This window comes from Ctenopharyngodon idella, chromosome 12 (genome assembly GCF_019924925.1).
Source record: "Ctenopharyngodon idella isolate HZGC_01 chromosome 12, HZGC01, whole genome shotgun sequence".
Lineage (NCBI taxonomy): Eukaryota > Metazoa > Chordata > Actinopteri > Cypriniformes > Xenocyprididae > Ctenopharyngodon > Ctenopharyngodon idella.
The window spans coordinates 20,576,824-20,598,104 of NC_067231.1; the positions used below are offsets into that span (position 1 = coordinate 20,576,824).

Below are 21,281 nucleotides of genomic sequence, written 5' to 3' on the forward strand. Positions count from 1 at the left end.
GATGGGTTTTTGTAAGAAAAATATCCATATTTAAAACTTTATAATCTAAAATAACTAGCTTTCGCCAGATGACCATACGCATACTGTCGACTTGAGCCAAATGAGTAACCCCTGAAGCGATGTATGATGCGGGATGTAGGAGTATCGTAAGCTTAGACGTCTCTCGCGGTTTAAACAAATAGGGCTGTGCAACAAACTGAAGCTCCTCTTCTCTTATATTGAAATCCTCTGATATTTCTCTTTAAAATTTCTTGTTTTAGACTTCTAATTCGCGTCCGGTGTTTTGTTTTGCTCTATCCTCTGAGCTTCCGCGTTCGTCATCGCGTCATCGCGTCATGCGTCGTAATCGTGTCGCGTCATTCCACCGCAAATTGATGTGTATGGCTGTCTGCTGGAAGCTAGTTATTATAATTTAATAAAGTTTTAAATATGATTATTTTTCTTACAAAAACCCATTGCTTCTCTTCAGAAGGCCTTTATTAACTCCCTGGTGCCATACAGATTATATTTATGATGGATGGATGCATTTATTTGGGGCTCCAAAACACGCCCCCCGTTCACTACCATTATAAAGCTTGGTAGAGCCAGGATATTTTTAAATAAATCTCAGATTTTGTTTATCTGAAAGAAGATTGTCATATACACATAGGATGGCTTGAAAGTGAGTAAATCATGGGCTAATTTTCATTTTTGGGTCAACTATCCCTTTAAACATGGCTGGGGCATCCGCCTTGAGGAGCCATGAAGTAGCGACGCTGGGAGCAGGGAAATCCATTTAGAGCACCTTATTGTATTAATTAAAATATTGATAGTTGGCACCAGCGTATCGATTCTCGTATCGCACAGAAAAGAACAACAATATATTGCCCTAAAAATATTTTGTCCCACCCCTAATAAAGACGGGGTGTAACGTCATGATTGAGTCTGCGGGAGTAAGGGCTCCACCTCACATTCACTGCACAGACAGAGGCTCCAAATGACATCATCGCTGCAAGATGTCAACGGCCATTTCTAGCTTCATTTTTCTACAGTGGAAGGATTTTTTTTTTTTTTTTACAGGATTACGAAGACAAACTTTTTTTCTTTGTAACAATATTAACCGGTGAATTGCACACAATAAGTCCAGAAAGTATCTAAATGGTCTCAATTTTGATGTGACTTTAAAACCTGTCATATTTGCTAGCTGAATTGCCATCTTTCTTTTTTCATTTGTGGGGTGCCAATCAATTTACGTCTGTGAACATGTGACCCTTGACTATTTGAATCGGCAGGGATGCATTTTCCTTCCCAGAGACGTTGTGTCATCTGTTCTCAATGCCTAGCCTGTCTAGACATCTCCTGACCCCTAAACAAATGATTTTTATTGCATGCCGAATTAAATCATATGGTGCTGTTGAGGATCTGTCAGCTCCTGCAGTTGAGAATCCATGAGCTCCTGCCAGCATAATGACTAACATTGTGCTTTCACCATTTTTGCTGCCATCGTGTTGACCCTGGACACACTTTGTGTGTAATGCTTGTTGTTGTGTGGTCTGAGATCCTAAGAGATGTGATTTGGCTGCCAGGGAGGTGGATCAAACCGAAAGAGGCTGACGCATATGGCTCTGATGTGCTCTTTTGCGAGAGTGAACTTTCTGGTGGTATTTGAGAGCATATTACTCAGTCAGTGGAATGATATGCCCTGTGAGATCTTAAAAAGTATAATTTTAAACATGTCTTTGTTGTTTCTCATTTTTTATTTCTCAGAATCTACTGGCATTTTTCTCTTTGGCCTCTCATCTATCTCTGTTCTCTGTCATTTCAGCTCAGAACTGCTCTGGTTTGCGTACATGCGGTCAGTGTTTAGAGCAGCCTGACTGCGGCTGGTGTGGAGACCCCAGTAACACCGGCCGAGGGCAGTGCATGGAGGGTTCGTATCGCGGACCCATGAAGAGCCCCTCCAGACATAGCCAAGACATGGTCCTGGAGACGGGGCTCTGTCCAAAAGAGCGTGGCTTTGAGTGGGCCTTCATCCAGTGCCCTGGTGAGAACCTCAAACATTCAAACAATCACATTCACACTTGACCTTTAAAGAGCAAATGTTCCACAAGGGGTTTCAAACTGCGGTCCAGGGACCCCCAGAAGGCACAAAGAGGTGCTAGGTGGTCTCCGAAAAACTTGACAAGATTTTTTTTTTTACTGTATGTATTTTTTAGGCCTGTCATAGTTAATGTATACATTTAAGAAATGAATGAAATATGTTTAGCGTGACAGTAAATTATAAGTGATAAATTCACTATTTTATTCTGTTTTCTAAAGACTAATCAGAAATTGTGAGATCAAGATGATAGCCCTAGTTTTTTTTTAACAGTAAGAAGAAAACCTAACAAATAAATTTACATATTTTGTGGTATACACTACCGTTCAGCAGTCTGTAAGAATTTTTAAAGAAATTAACACTTTTATTCAGCAAGGAATCATTAAAATGTGAAAGTGACAGTGAAGACTTTTAAATAATTTAAGTAATAAATACTGTTTTTTTTTGTTTTGTTTTTTTGTTTTGTTTTTTTAACTTGCTATTCTTCAAAGTTCATCACGGTTTCCACAAAAACATTAAGTAGCTTAATGATTAATGATTAATGTTAATGATTTCAACATTGATTAAAAAAATAAATATAATTACTGTTTTTACTCTTTAAAAAATATTTAAAAATCTTATCAACCGAAATCTACTTTATTTATTTTAATATTTTTCTTCAAACTGCTTTAGTACATTGACAATAATAAAAAAATGTCTTTACACTATCACTCTTAATTTTTTATCAACTCTTAATTTTTTACACAGTATAAATGTTTTTTTTAGAAATGAAAATATATAGCTGCCTTCATATTTTAGGAAAGGGGTCCTTCACTAGAGAATCATCTTATTTAGGGGGTCCTTGGCATAAAGAATTGGAATACTCTTGAGTTTTTGATTCTTTAGTTCATATAATACACTGAGAGTCATCTCTGACATCAGTACTACAAAATAGCTATTGTTAAAAAAAATCCAAACTCTAGAGTTTTTCCTAAACAACCAACTTTTATCTTCCAGCATGCCAGTGTAATGGTCACAGCACATGTGTGAATGGCAGCGTGTGCGAGCAGTGCCGTAACCTCACCACCGGTCTTCACTGCGAAACGTGCTTGCCCGGTTACCACGGAGACCCAACCAATGGCGGAAAGTGCCAAGGTGAGAATATTTGCACCTGCTACTAACAGGGCATTTTAATACTCCATTTTGTGTGGTAATAGAGAAAAGAGCTCACTGTGAAATGAGTGCTGAGGTCATAGAGGTGGTTGCACTGCCAGAGGTGAGAGGTAAGATCACACATAGACACGTAGTCACAATGTTTTTTTTTTCTCTTTTGCCCTGGAGATGTCGGTTTACAGCATTGCCCACTGCTCCTAGGTGAAACAGGATATGCTGTCGGAGACCATTGTGCTCACAGATATGAGCCAACACCCCCACTAGGAGTTTAACATTAAGAGCTAGTGATCACAAAACATGTGTTAGTTTAAAAAATTCTAAAATTGTGGTCTTTAGAGACTCTTTAGAGACCATAAACCATGTTTTTTATGTTTTATTTACAGCATTTTTTTGTATGATTTTGTAAAATGGATTTGTTGTTTTCCTCGTTGTTTTTGTGAAATTTTGCCCAAGGCCTCCTTTACTTTAATACTTGATATCATGTCAGTTCTGAAACTGCACCCTGCAAACACTAGACACTATCATATTTCCCATATTCTTGAGAAATATGATATTCATATTCCTTCTTAAAAGCCGACCAACTTACAAAAGGCGTTCTTACACACATCAGCATAAACCTTTGAAATACGACCTACAGGATGCTGGGATTTAGAGACGGCATAGAATTGGTCCTATACGTGCTGTCATGTATGTTTAGTTTGGCAGACAAAAGCCTGTTGGAGCCCAATGATTTGCAGCGATGTAAGCGCAGCATGAACAGCGTATGTAGAATTAAAGCTTATTTTAGAAATAATTATAGTCCACTGCTCAAAAAAGATGAAAATGGATTTCAGTACAGATGTGGCACTTGTACAGATGTGGCTGTGGCACTGAAAGATAAATGCTGTTCTTTTGAAGTGTTCATCAAAGAATCCGTGATATTAAATTGTAATAATATTTAATGGTATTATTATTATTTTTTATTGTATTTTGTAAAAACATTTATAAAATGTAATTAAAAGTATAAATCTGTTATTTAAATATATTTTTATTAATATTATTATTTTAATATGGTGCTAAATTCAGATGTTTTAGTTTGTTTTGCCAGGAGTAGTTTTATTTTCTAGTGCACATAGAATGAAAAGAATTTTCCATTCTGTTTGTTTGTTGACTTCTGTGATTAAGGTTCATAATTTATTATTTTGATGTTGCCTGGAGACTGTAACCTAATGTTCTCATTTCATGTAATGTAGCCAAACTCACTTCTCTGAGAACAGAGAGAGACCACCTATGAGCTGATCTCACTGTGTTTGTCAACTTCTTTGACCTCAAGTTTAGGTCCAAATACACTCATGATCGAAAAGACTGATTTGAATTTGAGTCGATTTAGTCATTTGTATTTTTATATATTTGATATACTTATTATTATAGGGTGTCACAGAAGTTTCCCTAGAATTGCTCTATTGGAGCAGTAATAATTCTCGGTAGAATGGCATTTAGAGTAGTAATGCATTAGATAAAAAAAGCTCATTCTGTATTGAGATCAAGCTTTTTTTAAATTGCAGCATATGCAGTTTTTTTTATTAAATATTTAATATGCTGTCTTCATAAGATCTTTGTTTTTCTCTCTGTTTCTGTTCTTACACACTCTTTTTCTTTCTATCTTTCTTTCCCCCTTCTGTTAATCTTGATCTTCCTCTATATATTTCTCATCTTTCATTTTTGTCTGGTTCCCTCTCACTTTTTCTCTTCTAGCCTGCAAATGTAATGGCCATGCCAACGTGTGCCAGGTGCTGACGGGCAAATGCTTTTGTACCACCAAGGGTATCAAAGGTGACCAGTGCCAGCTGTAAGTACATCTTCTGCATACTCCTCTAAATAAGGGCATATCAAGACTTTTATTTTAAAACAATTATGTAATAAATACTAATATTATAATTATTTTTGTTATAATTGAAATATTTGAGGCTTAGTTGTTTCGTTATTCTCCACTTACCATCCATCTATCCATCCATCCATCCTTATTCCATTTAGCTTGACTATGTCCTCACAATTTTTGGCTAAAGCTGACCTGCAGACGCAGCACATTTTGTCTGCTTGTGTGCACACACTTTAATAGCACTAATGGAGGTGGAAGTGAGGTGTGGGAGTGTGCTGGCGTCTGTTTGTGACTATTAGAGAGTCCGTTCATCTTTGAGAATAATGAAACTCAAGTGCTTCACTCACTGCATTGTTGTATGTACATGCAAAAATTCTAAAGAGTGGGTTGACCCAGTCATGCTTATTTAGGAGACGTGGGTGCGAACTGAATTTCCCACACAAATGCCTCAGTTATGGAAACAGAAGCTGGTGAGCAGCTTGAAATCTGGGCTGCTGTGTTGCATTCAGGGCTATAGAGCAGTGGATGTTAGTGCCTTTGTTGTGCTCTTTTAGGAGCAAATGCTTTGTTCTAGGCTGACGTGTAACTCTGGGATATGAAGAGGTGTGCAGCTCATGGCAGGTCTCACTTGATCTTTTAACAGCGTTTTATCGCAGGAAACAGGAAACTGCGTTTTTGTGCCTGCAAGACTCTTTTCACGTTGTGTTATTTGGCACCACAGCACATTTTTGTCTTAAACAGCAACAGCTGTACACCGTAGTAAGGTAATGACCCAGGAGGAGAAGGCATCATGGAAAGCATTGTTCATTACTTTTTTTTTGCCCATTTTCTTTAATGGTTCCATTGTTAATACCGTAAGTGAATGACATTCGGTTCTGTTATTTTTTTCTTGCACAGTGCACAAAGCAGTGCACTGTGCAAGAAAGATGAACTGAAAGATGAACTGGTTATTTTTAATTAATTCTGTGAAGTCTGGCTCAGTAAGGCCTGCATCGCCAGCAATAACACTCCCTTTCTCAAGGCCCAGAAAGCTACTAAAAACATATTTAAAACAGTTCACATGACTACAGTGGTTCAACCTTAATATTATAAAGCGCTGAGAATACTTTTTGTGCGCCAAAAAAACGAAATAGCGACTTTATTCAACAATATCTAGTGATGGGTGATTTCAAAACACTGCTTCATGAAGCTTCGAAGCCTTACAAATCTTTTGTTTCAAATCAGTGGTTCAGAGAGCGTACCAAACTGCCAAAGTCACGTGAACTATTGAAGTTTCAAAACACTTATGATGTAACAAAGCCTTGTTTACTGAAATCATGTGATTTTAGTGCTCGAAATAGCACTTTGTTTTATGTTTGTTTTAGTCCTGATATTTTTCTATTTCATGAATAATAGGATATAAAATAGTTGATATAATGAACTCTTTTTTTACATTTATTTTGGATTTATTGTCAGTACTGGGCTTGCTGTTCACATGGGTAGGGTACTTTGTTCTGTGTGTGTGAATGACTGGGTTCGTCCGCCACCACAAAGACCATTTTTGACCCAGGAAAAACCCTGGTGTAGTCCAATTCTTGAACAAGAGACTCTGAGTTGGATCTTTTTAGTGAATCAAAAACACAATGTGATTCGATTCCCGAACAAGTGACTCATGAGTTGGTTCTTTTTGGTGAATCAGAAACATAGAGTTTGACCTGTGTAGTCCGATTCCTGAACATGTGACTCTCATGAGTTGGTTCTTTTTAGTGAATCGAAAGCATAGAGTGTGACCAGAGTGGTCTGATTCTTAAACAAGTGACTATTAAGAGATTTTTTTTGTTTTAGTGAATCAAATACACACACACACAGCAGTGTTGTTTGATTTCTGAACAAATGAAACAAATGAAGTAAGTAAACACTGACGTCAAATGGACCTTGCTCTGCATCAAAAGCTGTAGTGAGAAAACATCTTTTAACGTGGCATTCTTTCATGTCTGGTATCTATAGTGGTGGTTGTGTGTGTGGGGGGCGGGATTCTATCTCTCACACACTCTTTTGTTTTCAGCGTTTGTGTGCATACCGGTAGATGCTTGTTTTTAATTGTGTGTGTAACCCAATCAGGCCAAGCCAGGTCCATTGGTGATGTATTCAAGCGTGTCTTCATCACAAGGACAAATGAGTGCACAGGCAGCATTTGAGACGGCCGTAACCACTTCCTGTTTATTCCTCTCCTTCTCACTCCGTTCTCTCTCCTTCATTACTCAGAGCCGACAGATGCCATTACCCGTCCTACATAACGAGGTCCATAATGAAGCGCCGAGACCATTTTTGTCACGCACAAATACTATCGTGCTCAAAATGGTTGATTAAAGACCTGATGTGCTGCAGTGATCGCTTGCTGGCCCCACTTTAGTGAGCTGACATTGTGAAAGAGCAATTCAAAGTTTCCTTTCACAGTCCTGTGTGGGACTTCAGAGCGACGAGAATGTGTCACTTTCCTTCTCGATCAGAGGACAGCTCAACAAGAGATATTTGAAAAGATACACATGATTAAAGAAAGAAAATTGATACAATTTGAAGCAAAAGCATGCTTGATTACTGTAGAGTCCATCATCATAATGGAGTGTCATTGAGTGTGTTGTGTGTGTTGTGGCAATTCAGGTGCAACCCAAATGGGGATCAAATTATGGCACTACAGAGAGAGAGTGCATTAAAGCATGCACATCATGTAGGTGTGCTCTCACTGGAGATTAAATTAAGATACTGAGAGTAAGAGTGCATTATGTTTCATCGCCCTCACGGAGTACATTGTGTGTATGTGGGCATGAGCATTGGAAACCTCTTCTGATTTGCAGTGTATGGGTGAGAGAGAAGAATAGTCATTCCTAAAATGTCATCCAGATTAAAGGCTAGGGGACTGATATGCAGAGGTTTTAAAATGCCTGTGGTGCAGTTTGTCCTGTGTCCTCTGTACCGTGGTAAAAGTGTACTCTAACTTGTCCTCTCGTATTTATTACTAACTCTCTGCAAAAATATGAATGCTTTGGCTCCGTATGATAAAGTTGGATCCCCTCAAGCTAAGGGCAAAGTTATTTACAGTATGAGACGGAGGTTTGTGTATATTTTACTGTGAGAATAGTGTACTTTAGAAGGTGGAGACTGTATGTGAAAAGCTTAAAACAGTAGAACAGGTAGAAGGTCAATTTTCTTACTTCATTCAGTCAAACATGTAATTATTTTGATTCTCGTAGCCTTGGTCACACAGTCTATGAATCAGACTATGTTTTAGGCCCAATATCAATGTTCAGAAATGAATGACTGCAATTGTAGGGTGTGCATTATATTTTCAGCATTACCACAAATGGCTAGGTATTGATCCAGATTTCCTGATACTATTTGATTTATAATATCATGCTTTGGTAAAATCATAATTATGGCATAAAAAGTCATAATTATGGCATACTAATTATGAGAGAAAAAATCAAAGTTATGAGATAAGTTGAAATTGGGAGAAAAGGTCAATTATGACATAAGTTGAAATTATGACCAAAACATGATTGTCATAAGTATAAAAATTATGAGATAGAAAGATATGACAAAAATAAAAATTGACGACAAATGTGACTTTTTTGTTATATTTATGACTCTATATAATAATTACGAGATAAAATGTCAAAACAATGAGATATTAAGTCATATTTATGAGATAAAAAGTCATTGACAAAAAATTGAGTTACCAAAACATGTTTTTTTTTTTTTTTTTCTTATATGGCAAAAATGAGCTCTCATGTCTAAGAGTTAATCGTGAATTGGACTGTTTGTTTTTGCATATAACTTGTGTGGACAACTCAATAGAAAGTCATTTTTTTGCCATGATTTTGTGCATATTTTATTGCATTACATTCAGTACAGACTCCAAAGCCATATTCAGCTGGACCTTACAATTATAATGCATTTGCATACTTATATAAAGTGTTTGTGTGGCCGAAATGCATGTGAACTGGGAGCATTGCATTCCAAAGTAACTAGTTCAGAGCCCAGCATTCTGAATTAACTATCACGTCACTGCATTTACTTCTCAAGAGTGGCTTTAATGATTAATCACATTCGTACTTCAGATACGTTTACAGGACAATGGCGTGAATTGAAAGTGAATTCCCTCTGTACAAACTAAGTGGCGAAATTGTTGTGAGGAGAGAGAGTGAGAGAGTTGTGCTCTCAAATGAATGCAGACTCTAATTGGACCGTCAGTTCCTGGCTCAGAACAGCAACAAGATGTGTAATCTGCTTAGGCTGGTGCTGAGCTGGGCCGACAGCGCTGTGTTAATTGTTTAGCGAGTTTGAGATTGAGGTAGAGGAAGCTTTGGGCTGTCTCCTGGCGCTCTCTAATGAAGCTGAGGAAATAAAGGACCCCAACAACAGAGTGGAATTACATAATCTGCCTTAGTATGAAAAGGGACAAAGATACCGCAGGCACCACACAAATTCAAAACACACACAAAGGCCTTTTCTGTTAATTTAACACTATTTTTCCATTTAGAGGTCAACAAGACTGTTGTTAAAATGGTTAGAATGTAGGGGTGTAACAGTACGGTCACATCATGGTTTGGTTCATGCAGTTAGACAACGAATACGGTCAGTCACAGGCGATCCACACTCCAATCCAGAAGGGGGCACGTGCAGTAATGCAACGCTGTTTGATAACCTCCACAACAGGAAAAAGAGCAGAAGAAGAACTTGAGCAATTGAAAACAAAGTCCACTAAGTAGTGCGCACGCATCAAATGCGTCTTTCTACGCTGGACAAAGGAGAATACTTTGAAAGACTTGTGCGCTCAACTATGCGCGAAATGGAACTCGGAAAATTAAGTATAACACAAATTGTAACACTCCTAATACACAAGTTTTATTTTTCATTATTCTTTATTTTTTACTTTTATAACACAAGATGATTTTCAGTTTTGTAGCTGATTGTGACCAAATACCTTTTATTTATTTATTTATTTATTTATTTATTTTTTATCAGCCCTGCAAAAAATATGACCTATGCAAGAGTGGGGGGACTAAATGCCACTAGGTGGAACAAACTGTGATTTGCTCAACCGTCTGTTCAAAATAAATGAAAAGAAACCTAGTATTGTGGATTTGTTCCTTTGTTGGTTACTTTAGTTTAGGGTCCAATTCTCACTATGAACTAGTTGCTTATTAGCATGCATATTACTAAGATATTGGCTGTTTATTAGTACTTATAAAGCACATATTAATGCTTTATTCTGCATGACCTTATTCTACATCCCTTAATCCTACCCAATACCTAAACTTAACAACTACCTTACTAACTATTAATATGCAGTAATTAGGGGTTTATTGAAACAGAAGTTAATAGTTAGAATTGGACCCTAAACTAAAGTGTGACCATTTTTCCTATTGTACATACCGAACCGTCACTTCTATGTACCGCTACACCCCTATTAGAATGTATGAATGGTAGCAATATGCAGATATAGTAAAACTGCAAAAGGTACTCTAGCAGTTTACATTTAGACATTTAGCAGATGTTTTTATCCAAAGTGACTTTCAAAAGAGGAACAAAAACAATTTATCAAGGAGCCAACAATATTCGTAATATACAGTGCCAGGTTTATTTGACAACTAGATTAGGAAACTTAATTTTACTGCAATTTCATGGGTTTTGATGTTTGTTTTTTCATATATAATGAGAAACTCAAATGATTCCTATTAAAGTCGCAATGCAACGGAAGTAGCAACAAATGTTTTCTTTTACATATTGTGATGTACATCTGAATGTAACAGATTATTGAAAAAGAAAAAAATGTTGGGCAGGGATTGGTTCTATACATTGATTGGCTTTTGAGATGTGAGCGTTGTACTCAAAAATGTAAGCAGATGAAAGTTGGCTTGCAGGGTCTGGGTTGAAGCGGACTAAATTATTGGAGAAGTCCTGTATGCGTAAAAGGAGAAATCTGAGGTTTTCACTGGAAGGTCCAGTTATGGCATTTTGATTAAACATTACAAGTTCAAAACATTTTAATGGTAATTTAGGAAATGGATAGGGGGAATTTTCATTTCATGTTGACTTTAACATCACGGTTAATCAGGATATGCAAAAGAACATATTTACAAAATCACAGTAGATTGTCTAGTCTGTCTTAGTACTCTAGTCTGCTAAATATATTAAAAAAATATTTAAAAAAAAATCTAAATAACAGAACATGCTGATTCTTATTTATTTCAGGGTTTTAATTGTGTAACTTTGTTTTCTTGTTTCACAGTCCATTTATTTGTTTTTAATGTTTAATTAATATTTAAGAACTGCTAAAATGCAAATGTGTTCCTTGAATGTGATGCAAGTCGCTTTGGATAAAAGCGCTTGCTAAGTGCATAAAAATATAAATGCAAATATAAACATTTAAATGCAAATACAAATACAAATGCATGTTCAGGTTCATCCATCAGATGTTGTATTGTCTTATTACTGGTGTGCTTCATCTAAATTATTTTTTATCCTCTCTACAGTTGTGATTCAGAAAACCGTTACCTTGGCAACCCCCTCCGAGGAACCTGTTACTGTGAGTATGCTCTATTTGAGCTCTGACCTTAAAGTAATCCTGTTGTACCTTGAAAATTCATCTGACTCTGCAGGCACTTTCAAACTCAGAGGCTGTCTCTAGTCTGCCATTTAGTGAAATTAGACTCAGGGGGCTTAAGATGCTAGGAAACCTGGATGAAATTGCTGTGAGCTGATGCACGAACCACACAACAAGATAAAAGTGGTGGATGAAACATTCTGATTGGTCTGAAATCAAAAAGTAGAGGTAGATCTCTTGAACATCTCAGAAGATCAGCAGCAAACAATGTTGAAGTCTGTGCTCAAAATCAACAGCACTAGGGGGCAGTCTTGTTGTATATCAGAAAAAGCCTGTTCCCTGTGTATATATTCATGTTTCTCTCTTCCCCTTTTTTTGCAATTAATATCAGCAGTCATCATGGAGTCTAAAAAGGCTAAATGCAGTCAGTAGCGTTTAGGAGATCAAATTTCACTCCGTTTGCAAATCCTGCCAGCATTATACCCATTGTCATCAATCAGGATTAAATAAAGTCTTCAATTTCTCAATCAATTTCCATCCACTCTGCTCCCTCTGCGTCTGTTAGATGGAACGCGTATGCTCGCAGGCTTCCGGCCCAATTGCTGTTTAGAAGAAAACTGTATCACCCAGCCATCGTATTTTCTCAAATAGTGTCCTGTAGGGGGAAGTGTTACTGGAGAGTGGGCCGCAGGCGACGATATAAGACTGGTGAGACTGTCAAACCCTGTCAGGGTGAGCAAGCGAATGATTCGAGCTAATTAAAGACACATGAGCAGAAGTTTGGTGGACGTGGATCCAGTAGGCAGTGTGAGCTCACTTTCTCACACTTGCAAGGTTTGACTTGTGCATTTCCGGAGGCAGCACTAGCAAGCAAGTTCAGTGTGTTCTGTCAGTCTTACTTGACTCACCCTCAAAGGAGAACGATCCTGTAAAAACAGACCTCCAAACCTGGTAAGACCTCATGGTCATGCTAAATCTTCTCAGACTGGTTTAATCTCACACTCTGCAGGGTGATCAATCAGCCCACCATATATTCCCAGTATAACTGCAGTGCGTAGTGGTGTTGTCAAAAGTACCGACTTCCATACCAAGTCGATACTGAAATTTAAAAAATGTGACATTTTGAGCGCTGTTGAGCAGATTTGTAAACACTTCTGGTCATTGTGTTCACGCGCTCAACATGTATGTCTATGATTGGCTAAAATGATCAATGCACGGGAGCGTTTGAAAGCACATGGAAGTGTTTAAATTCGAAAGTGTTTTGAAAGCAGGAGCGGGAGAGTTTGAAAGCCTGCTTTCAAATGCTCCCATGTGTATCTGAGTAAGCACTCGATGAAGAGCATCATTGATGACTATTTACAACATGTTTTTGAAGCGTTGATCATTGTAGCCAGTCACAGACATATATGTTGAGTGTGTGAACACACTGGCCAATCAGAGGTGTTTACGAATCTGCTCAACAGTGCTCAAAGCATCACATTTTTCAAATTTCAGTATCGACTTGGTATCGAAGTGAGTACTTTTGACAGAACTCGTGGGCAGTGTCTTTAATCACCTGAGTGGAGTTCATTTTTCTATTCCAACATTACAATATTCTACCTTAGTTGATTTATTAGATTCAGACTTATTGGTCTACTCAAGAACACTTAAGCCAATGCACAAGATTGTTGTACTTGCTGTCAAAAGTGACCACAAGCCCTTTCTCCATGTTGTTTTTTACAATTGTTTTTTACTCCTGGAGACCCACTGTTCTGCAGAGTTTAGCTGCAATCCTAATCAAACACACCTGAACCAGCCAATCAAGATCTTCAGGATCACTTGAAAAATCACAGGCAGTTTGTGTTGAAGGTTGAAAATAAACTGCAGGTCACTTCACTGCCATTCACAAATCTTATTCTGTGGCCTCATGGGATAGTAAAGTGTCCATCGAATGCACACTTCAGAATCTCGGCGGAAGTAGTAGGTCACCCAGGTACTTTTTGCCTACTGTTTTTTGAATACTATGTATTCGGACATGCTACTCTGTTGGTGTACTGTTTTTCACATGCTATAGTAGGGAATAATTCGATTTCTGACACAGCATGGGTCTCCAGGAGGAGGGTTGAAGACCTCTGATTTAAAGAAACAGTTCATCCAAAAATGAAAATTCTACCAACATTTACTCTCCTGTAAGTTGCAAACCTGTATGACATTTTTTCTTTTTTTTTTTTTTGCAACATCATAGAAGATACAGTAGTCAACATTTGAAGTCAAAGTTGTCCTAAGAACTAAGCTCTCCTAAGAAAAAGGTTTTATGACAACTTTGATGAAAGGTTTTAATCCACTTCAAATGTTGACTACTATATTTTGAGAAAATCAATGGTATCAATGGTAAGAATCAGTGGTTACCAAAACTGCTTGGTTATCAACATTCTTCAAAATATCTTCATTTGAGTTATACAGAAGAAAGACATACACTGTAAAACATTTCTCTGTAAAATAATAGCAAAATACTGGCAGCAGAGACGGTAACAATCTACTGTAATTCTACGGTATGAATACTGTGAAATTGCTTTACAGCATATTACCATAAAAATAAAATACAGTATTTATTTTACAATACAATACTGGCAGCAGAGACACCAGCAATATACTGTAATTCTACAGTATTAATACTGTAAAATTACCTTATAGCCATTTACTGTGGCCTACATTTCTGTGATTATTTCAATTTTCAATACATTCTAAAAATTATGAGGTAAACACAATCCATTTTGGGGAATTTTGGCAACACAGATCTGGGTCAAAAAGGGAACCCCAAAATAGGTTGGAAATTAAAATCACACAGGAAATTACTACAGGAAAAACACAGGCAATAAAAAGTCGAACATTTGTTTATAAGCAAGAACACACAAAATAAACAAAAATATAGGCAAGAGTAAAAGCAACTTGAACATTTGTATGTAAGTAAGAAAGGTGCAGAACAGAATACAAACTCAAACTCTGTTGTTTAGCTTATACAGTTAAACATAATTGCATTTTAAAAGTTTAATAATAATGTTTAAGAATAATTTGACCAGTTAGATATTTGTTTTCTCCCGCCACTGAGCACTAGACTGCTAAAACCACCAGGCTGAGTGCCACCTAACAATACACAGTCTGAAAGCTTTAATAAACACTGAAATTCGGGAATAAATTATGTATTACAGTGAATCGACAGGATTTTACCTTCTGCGTCTAATGCATTTATAATCACTCACTTATAAGCACTCTCAAGCGCTATTCTGGCTTTTTTAGTTCCAGCTCATCAGTCATTGTTCGAGTGACTTGGACGTGAGACAAAACCGACCAAAACCTCCAGTTTTAAATAATGCGCTGCAGTCAGTTTCAAAGTTCTCTATTAAGAGATTCGAAGTGTCACAAGTGCCGCGAACACGAACAAGTTCGTTTCAGGCGCCACTTTTTCAGTTTCAGTTCTTCCCGCTCATCATAGTCACAGGTCCAGTTTTAAAAGAACGCACTCCTCGCTACAGTCAGTTTCAATGTTCCCTCCCCTCTCCTCTCCGCTTTGATTAGTTTTCTTCTATTTTCCACATATATTCCTGACCGCAGACATGGATAGGTGAAGACTCCTCATACTCAAACTCCTGTTAAACACCATTTCAGCACCATTGTGCTGTTGCTTCAAAAATGCACCAGCCCACAATGCATTGCATACTACAAATTAAAACCGTAATACATAAATAGTAGATTAGTGTTGAAAATGGGCTGTAAGTTAACAGCAGTTGCTTACTGTGAAAATTATTGCGCAGAATGCATTGCTTTCTACAGTACGGTTTTAATGGAAAACAGTATGTAATTTGGCCGTTTTTTACAGAAATTTTTTACGGTGCAGAATAGGTTTGGGATGACATGAGGGTGATTTTTTTTTTTTTTTTTTTTTTTGGGTAGACTATCCCTTTAAATGTGTGTTTGAGAGAATGAATTTGAGATTGCAACAGTCAGGAGAATTATCACATAATTGACACAGCTATTCTGCGATTAGTTGTGTAAAGTCTTCACAATAGGCGAGAACATGGCAGAGAACATGAAACTGTGAGTTTTTGATGTGTGCAGGATGACAAGCTTCTGTCTTGTAGTGAGTGCTTGGACTTAAATGTCATATTCCAAGTTTTTCCTATTCTCATTTGATAACTTACAACTTTGTGGCTGACATCACTTTCAGAACAGCTGTCTGACTTTTGAAACTCACTGACATTCACTTTAGCTTCACCATTCTGTTTCGTTTTTGAAAATATCCAGCATATATCACCTTAATGGTTTAAGAGCAAGCTGGAGGATGGTTCAAGTTTTAGTTGCATCTAAAAAATTTTGAAAGTGGCAGCGTTCCTTCTGGGTAGGACGATTTAAAGGGAAGGACTGATGCTCGTAGTTGATTTGCAGATCAGCAATGTTCGGTGTATGAAAGCTACATGATATTTCAAGCAAAAATATAGGAAATGATTGAAACTATTGTGCTTTCATGTCACATCTGAATTGATTAAAAGCTTATAAAGACATCTTTCAAATTGATGGGGAGTGAAAGAGATGTTTACAGTGCCATATTGTGATTCACACAAACAGCTGTTCTCTGGGAGATGCCTGTGGCAGCATTCAGTCATTTAACAGCCCAGGAGATTAGAAAACAATCCAGACATTTCTGTCTTTGAAATGGTGTTTTAAAGAGATGTCAAGACCTTGAAAAAGACTAAACCTACTGCATCATAGTATCTTACTCTGCCTCTTCAGAAAATAATCTAAAATCTGGAATTTGCTGTTTAGTCTTAAACTTTTAAAACTTAGGTCTAGTTTTAGATAAAGTTAACAAGCTCTTTAAGGTAACTAAGAAGCCTAGATTTTAAATACTTGTAGACGTCTTAAAACAATTGAGCTTAATCAGAGTGTAGGCTTATTAAAGCAATGACACACTCTGAAAGGGAGGTATTAATTTAGTGCAATTAAAGTGACTGGTGATTCATGTAGCTCTTCAAACTAGCCCTCTTATTTCAAGAGTGAATGTGCACCACTCTTTCGTGATGTTCCTTAAATGGAAAGTTTCAACAATTAACATGACAGAATTGCATGGTGTGGTTCATGATTGTATAAAACGTGGTGATTAACAATAGGGTTTTGATCTGACAGATAACTTGCTGATTGATTACCAGTTCACCTTCAGTCTTCTTCAAGAAGATGACCAGCATTACACTGCCATTAACTTCATGGCCACTCCTGAACAGGTCAGTCACAATCTACTTATTTGAGAACAGAAGCAGCTGAAGGGTTTGACCAGCTTGTGATGCAAAAGTCGGTAACACATTACAATAAGGTTCATTAGTTAAACATTAGTTAATGTATTAACCAACATGAACTAACCGTGGGCAATACATTTGTTACTGTATTTACTAATCTTCATTAAAGTTAGTTAATGAAAATACAGTTGTTCATTGTTTGTTCATGTTAGTTCACAGTGCATTACACAGGTGCTGGTCATATAGTTAGAATATCATCAAAAGTTGATTTATTTCACTAATTCCATTCAAAAAGTGAAACTTGTATATTATATTCATTCATTACACACAGACTGATATATTTCAAATGTTTATTTCTTTTAATTTTGATGATTATAACTGACAACTAAGGAAAATCCCAAATTCAGTGTCTCAGAAAATTAGAATATTACTTAAGACCAATACAAAGAAAGGATTTTTAGAAATCTTGGCCAACTGAAAAGTATGAACATGAAAAGTATGAGCATGTACAGCACTCAATACTTAGTTGGGGCTCCTTTTGCCTGAATTACTGCAGCAATGCGGCGTGGCATGGAGTCGATCAGTCTGTGGCACTGCTCAGGTGTTATAAGAGCCCAGGTTGCTCTGATAGTGGCCTTCAGCTCTTCTGCATTGTTGGGTCTGGCATATTGCATCTTCCTCTTCACAATACCCCATAGATTTTCTATGGGGTTAAGGTCAGGTGAGTTTGCTGGCCAATTAAGAACAGGGATACCATGGTCCTTAAACCAGGTACTGGTATCTTTGGCACTGTGTGCAGGTGCCAAGTCCTGTTGGAAAATGAAATCTGCATCTTCATAAAGTTGGTCAGCAGCAGGAAGCATGAAGTGCTCTAAAACTTCCTGGTATACGGCTGCGTTGACCTTGGACCTCAGAAAACACAGTGGACCAACACCAGCAGATTACAGATGGCACCCCAAACCATCACTGACTGTGGAAACTTTACACTGGACCTCAAGCAACGTGGATTGTGTGCCTCTCCTCTCTTCCTCCAGACTCTGGGACCCTGATTTCCAAAGGAAATGCAAAATTTACTTTCATCAGAGAACATAACTTTGGACCACTCAGCAGCAGTCCAGTCCTTTTTGTCTTTAGCCCATGCGAGACGCTTCTGACGCTGTCTGTTGTTCAAGAGTGGCTTGACACAAGGAATGCGACAGCTGAAACCCATGTCTTGCATACGTCTCTGCGTAGTGGTTCTTGAAGCACTGACTCCAGCTGCAGTCCACTCTTGTGAATCTCCCCCACATTTTTGAATGGGTTTTTTTTTTCACAATCCTCTCCAGGGTGCGGTTATCCCTATTGCTTGTACACTTTTTTCTACCACATCTTTTCCTTCCCTTCGCCTCTCTATTAATGTGCTTGGACACAGAGCTCTGTGAACAGCCAGCCTCTTTTGCAATGACCTTTTGTGTCTTGCCCTCCTTGTGCAAGGTGTCAATGGTCGTCTTTTGGACAACTGTCAAGTCAGCAGTCTTCCCCATGATTGTGTAGCCTACAGAACTAGACTGAGAGACCATTTAAAGGCCTTTGCAGGTGTTTTGAGTTAATTAGCTGATTAGAATGTGGCACCAGGTGTCTTCAATATTGAACCTTTTCACAATATTCTAATTTTCTGAGATACTGAATTTGGGATTTTCCTTAGTTGTCAGGTTATAATCATCAAAATTAAAAGAAATAAACATTTGAAATATATCAGTCTGTGTGTAATGAATAAATTTAATATACAAGTTTCACTTTTTGAATGGAATTAGTGAAATAAATCAACTTTTTGATGATATTCTAATTATATGACCAGCACCTGTATTAGTAAATGTTGAAATTAACATTAACAAAGATTAATAAATGCTGTAGAAGTGCAGTTCATTATTAGTTCATGTTAACTAATGTAGTTAACTAATGTTAACTAATGAAGCTTATTGTAAAGTGTTACCCAAAAGTCTTTTGTTCATCAATTTCATAAATGGCATAATTCACCCTAAAATGAAAAATCTGTCATCATGTCTTTTAAAACATATATTATGACTTTCTTTTGTGGACAAAAAAAATAAAAATAAAAAAATATCAGAGAATGTCCAAGCTGCTCCTTTCTACATATTGAATGCCAATGGTAATCACCTTTGTGTCGATCAGATGTATTTTGTGGTGAAGTATTTTTAATGTTAGTCCTACATTGCCGACTTTCAACTTTCTTTTCTTTTTCCATTTTGTAGACCAGCAAGAACTTGGACATGTCCATTAACGCCTCAAACAATTTCAATCTGAACATCACTTGGTCAGTTGGATCAACAGGTACTGATTACTCTTTCCCTCAGTTGAATATTTGCTTCTGTTTTGTTGTATAATAGTTCTTGCTTTTGTAGAAAACTAACATGTTTTGTTTTTAGCAAATCTTCTTCCATTTTTTAAGACACATTCATGCATTCAAAAAACAGACTGACGGTGCACAAAGGATACTGTGTCTCAAGACACATAAAAAAAAAAAAAATTGGTCTATTTTTTTACTTGACAGCATTTTAATAATCACTTGTAATAGGACACTCAAAAAAGAGATTTTTAAAAAAACCTTTAATAGATGGTTTTGTCCTGAAAATTTCTAATAGCTGTCAGCATATTTAAAACATCACTGTTAAAAATATAAAAAACTAAAAGCAATATAAGAAAAAAAAAAAATCTATCTATTCTAAAAGTCTACCGTTCAAAGGTTTGGGGTCAGTAAGTTTTTTTTTTTTTTTTTTTTTTTTTTTTTTTCTTTTTTCTAATAAGATTTTTATTCTGCAAGGATGCATAAAATTGAACAAAATTGACTGTAAAGACATTTAAAATGTTACAGAAGATTTCTATTTCAAATCAATACTGTTCTTTTGAACATTCATCAAAGAATCCTGAAAAAAATATCACTGTTTCCATGAAACTATTAAGCAGCACAACTGTTTTCAACATAATAATATTATAGAATATATTAAGATAATATTAATATATAGATAATATTAAGAAATGTTGCATGGACACCAAATCAGCATATTGGAATGATTTCTGAAAGATCATGTGACTCTGAAGACTGGAGTATTGGCTGGTGAAAATTCATCACAGGAATAAATTACATTTTGAAATATATGAAAATAGAAAACTTTTTTTAAAATTGTAATAATATTACAGAATATTACTATATTATTGATCAAATAAATAAAATATATTCAATTAGAACATTTTAAATTATAGTAATATTTCACAATATTACTGTTTTTAGATCAAATAAGTGCAGCCTTGGTGAGCATAAAAGACTTCTGTAAGAAAAAATCTTACAAATCTCAAAGTTTAGAATGGGTCATCCTTACTAGTCGGTTAGTTGGATGTACACGACCATTGTGATGCAGTCTTTCTTAGCATAATATCATAATGGTTCTGATACACAGATGCTAATGCATTCTGGTTTGACCGCAGTTTGTTCCTGGGTGTGTTGGGTATTTTACTATAGACAGACACTCAAGGACACCATCATTGTCCTCTATTGTTTATTTCTTAAATCACCTTTTCGTCCAAATAGTCATCAGCCAATTTTTTAATGTGACTTTGACATTCTTGCTCCTCTTTAACAGGTTCACCCCTCTCCTCCTCGACCTCCCGGCTACCCTCAATTAATATTTGGAGTGGTGTCTTTCTGTTTAAAGACACTCTCCCCTGAGAAGGGCTTCTAACAATAGTCTAGTGTGCGGCTCTGAATTCTGGGGCTGCGGCGTCTTCAGGAGCACTGAACGATTTCAATTAAGATAAACATTGCCACGTAGTGGCATTTGAGTTGTCATTTTGAGGGCTTTGTTTCATAGTGCTGGTTTGGAATGACGATTGGTGGGACTTAAGTGTTTCAGTGGAGGACTTCAGAAAAGTTTAAAAAGTCCTGATAAAATAGGACAAAGCTTGCTTTTCTTTTCAACTCCCACAAGTAATTTTTTGTTACATTATGGTTTTATACCATGTTTCCCATATGTTTAAAATAGATAATGGAATTGTCATGCTGAGAGGTTGATTTAACCCATTTTCTACCTGAATAAAACATATCAACAAACAGCTAAACCAGTGTATGCGGTCAGCCATGTTGATGACTGGTGCATTCACTGCATTTGCATTGCTCTCATTCGCCCTTATTTAATAGCTCAGAAAGCATTAAGTGTCGGTCACACTACATTTTTAACCATGCAAAATTACTTCAGAACCCACCATAAATATAGGCAAAGGATTTGATATATTGCTCCTTTTTTGAATAAATAATAAAGTATATGGATACAAAACCACCAAAATGCA

The 21,281-nt window shown here is 36.7% G+C and overlaps 1 protein-coding gene across 1 annotated transcript in view; it reads left to right on the top strand.

Moving 5' to 3' along the window:
* The window catches only part of atrnl1b (attractin-like 1b), a 102,838-nt gene that overhangs the window by 30,040 nt on the left and 51,517 nt on the right, over nt 1–21,281 (top strand). Inside the window, exons 18-23 of the mRNA XM_051913558.1 lie at nt 1,805–2,023; nt 3,074–3,211; nt 4,964–5,057; nt 11,603–11,655; nt 16,834–16,928; nt 19,193–19,271. Of these exons, the coding sequence (XP_051769518.1) occupies nt 1,805–2,023; nt 3,074–3,211; nt 4,964–5,057; nt 11,603–11,655; nt 16,834–16,928; nt 19,193–19,271 (678 nt within the window). The remainder of the gene's footprint in view (nt 1–1,804; nt 2,024–3,073; nt 3,212–4,963; nt 5,058–11,602; nt 11,656–16,833; nt 16,929–19,192; nt 19,272–21,281) is intronic.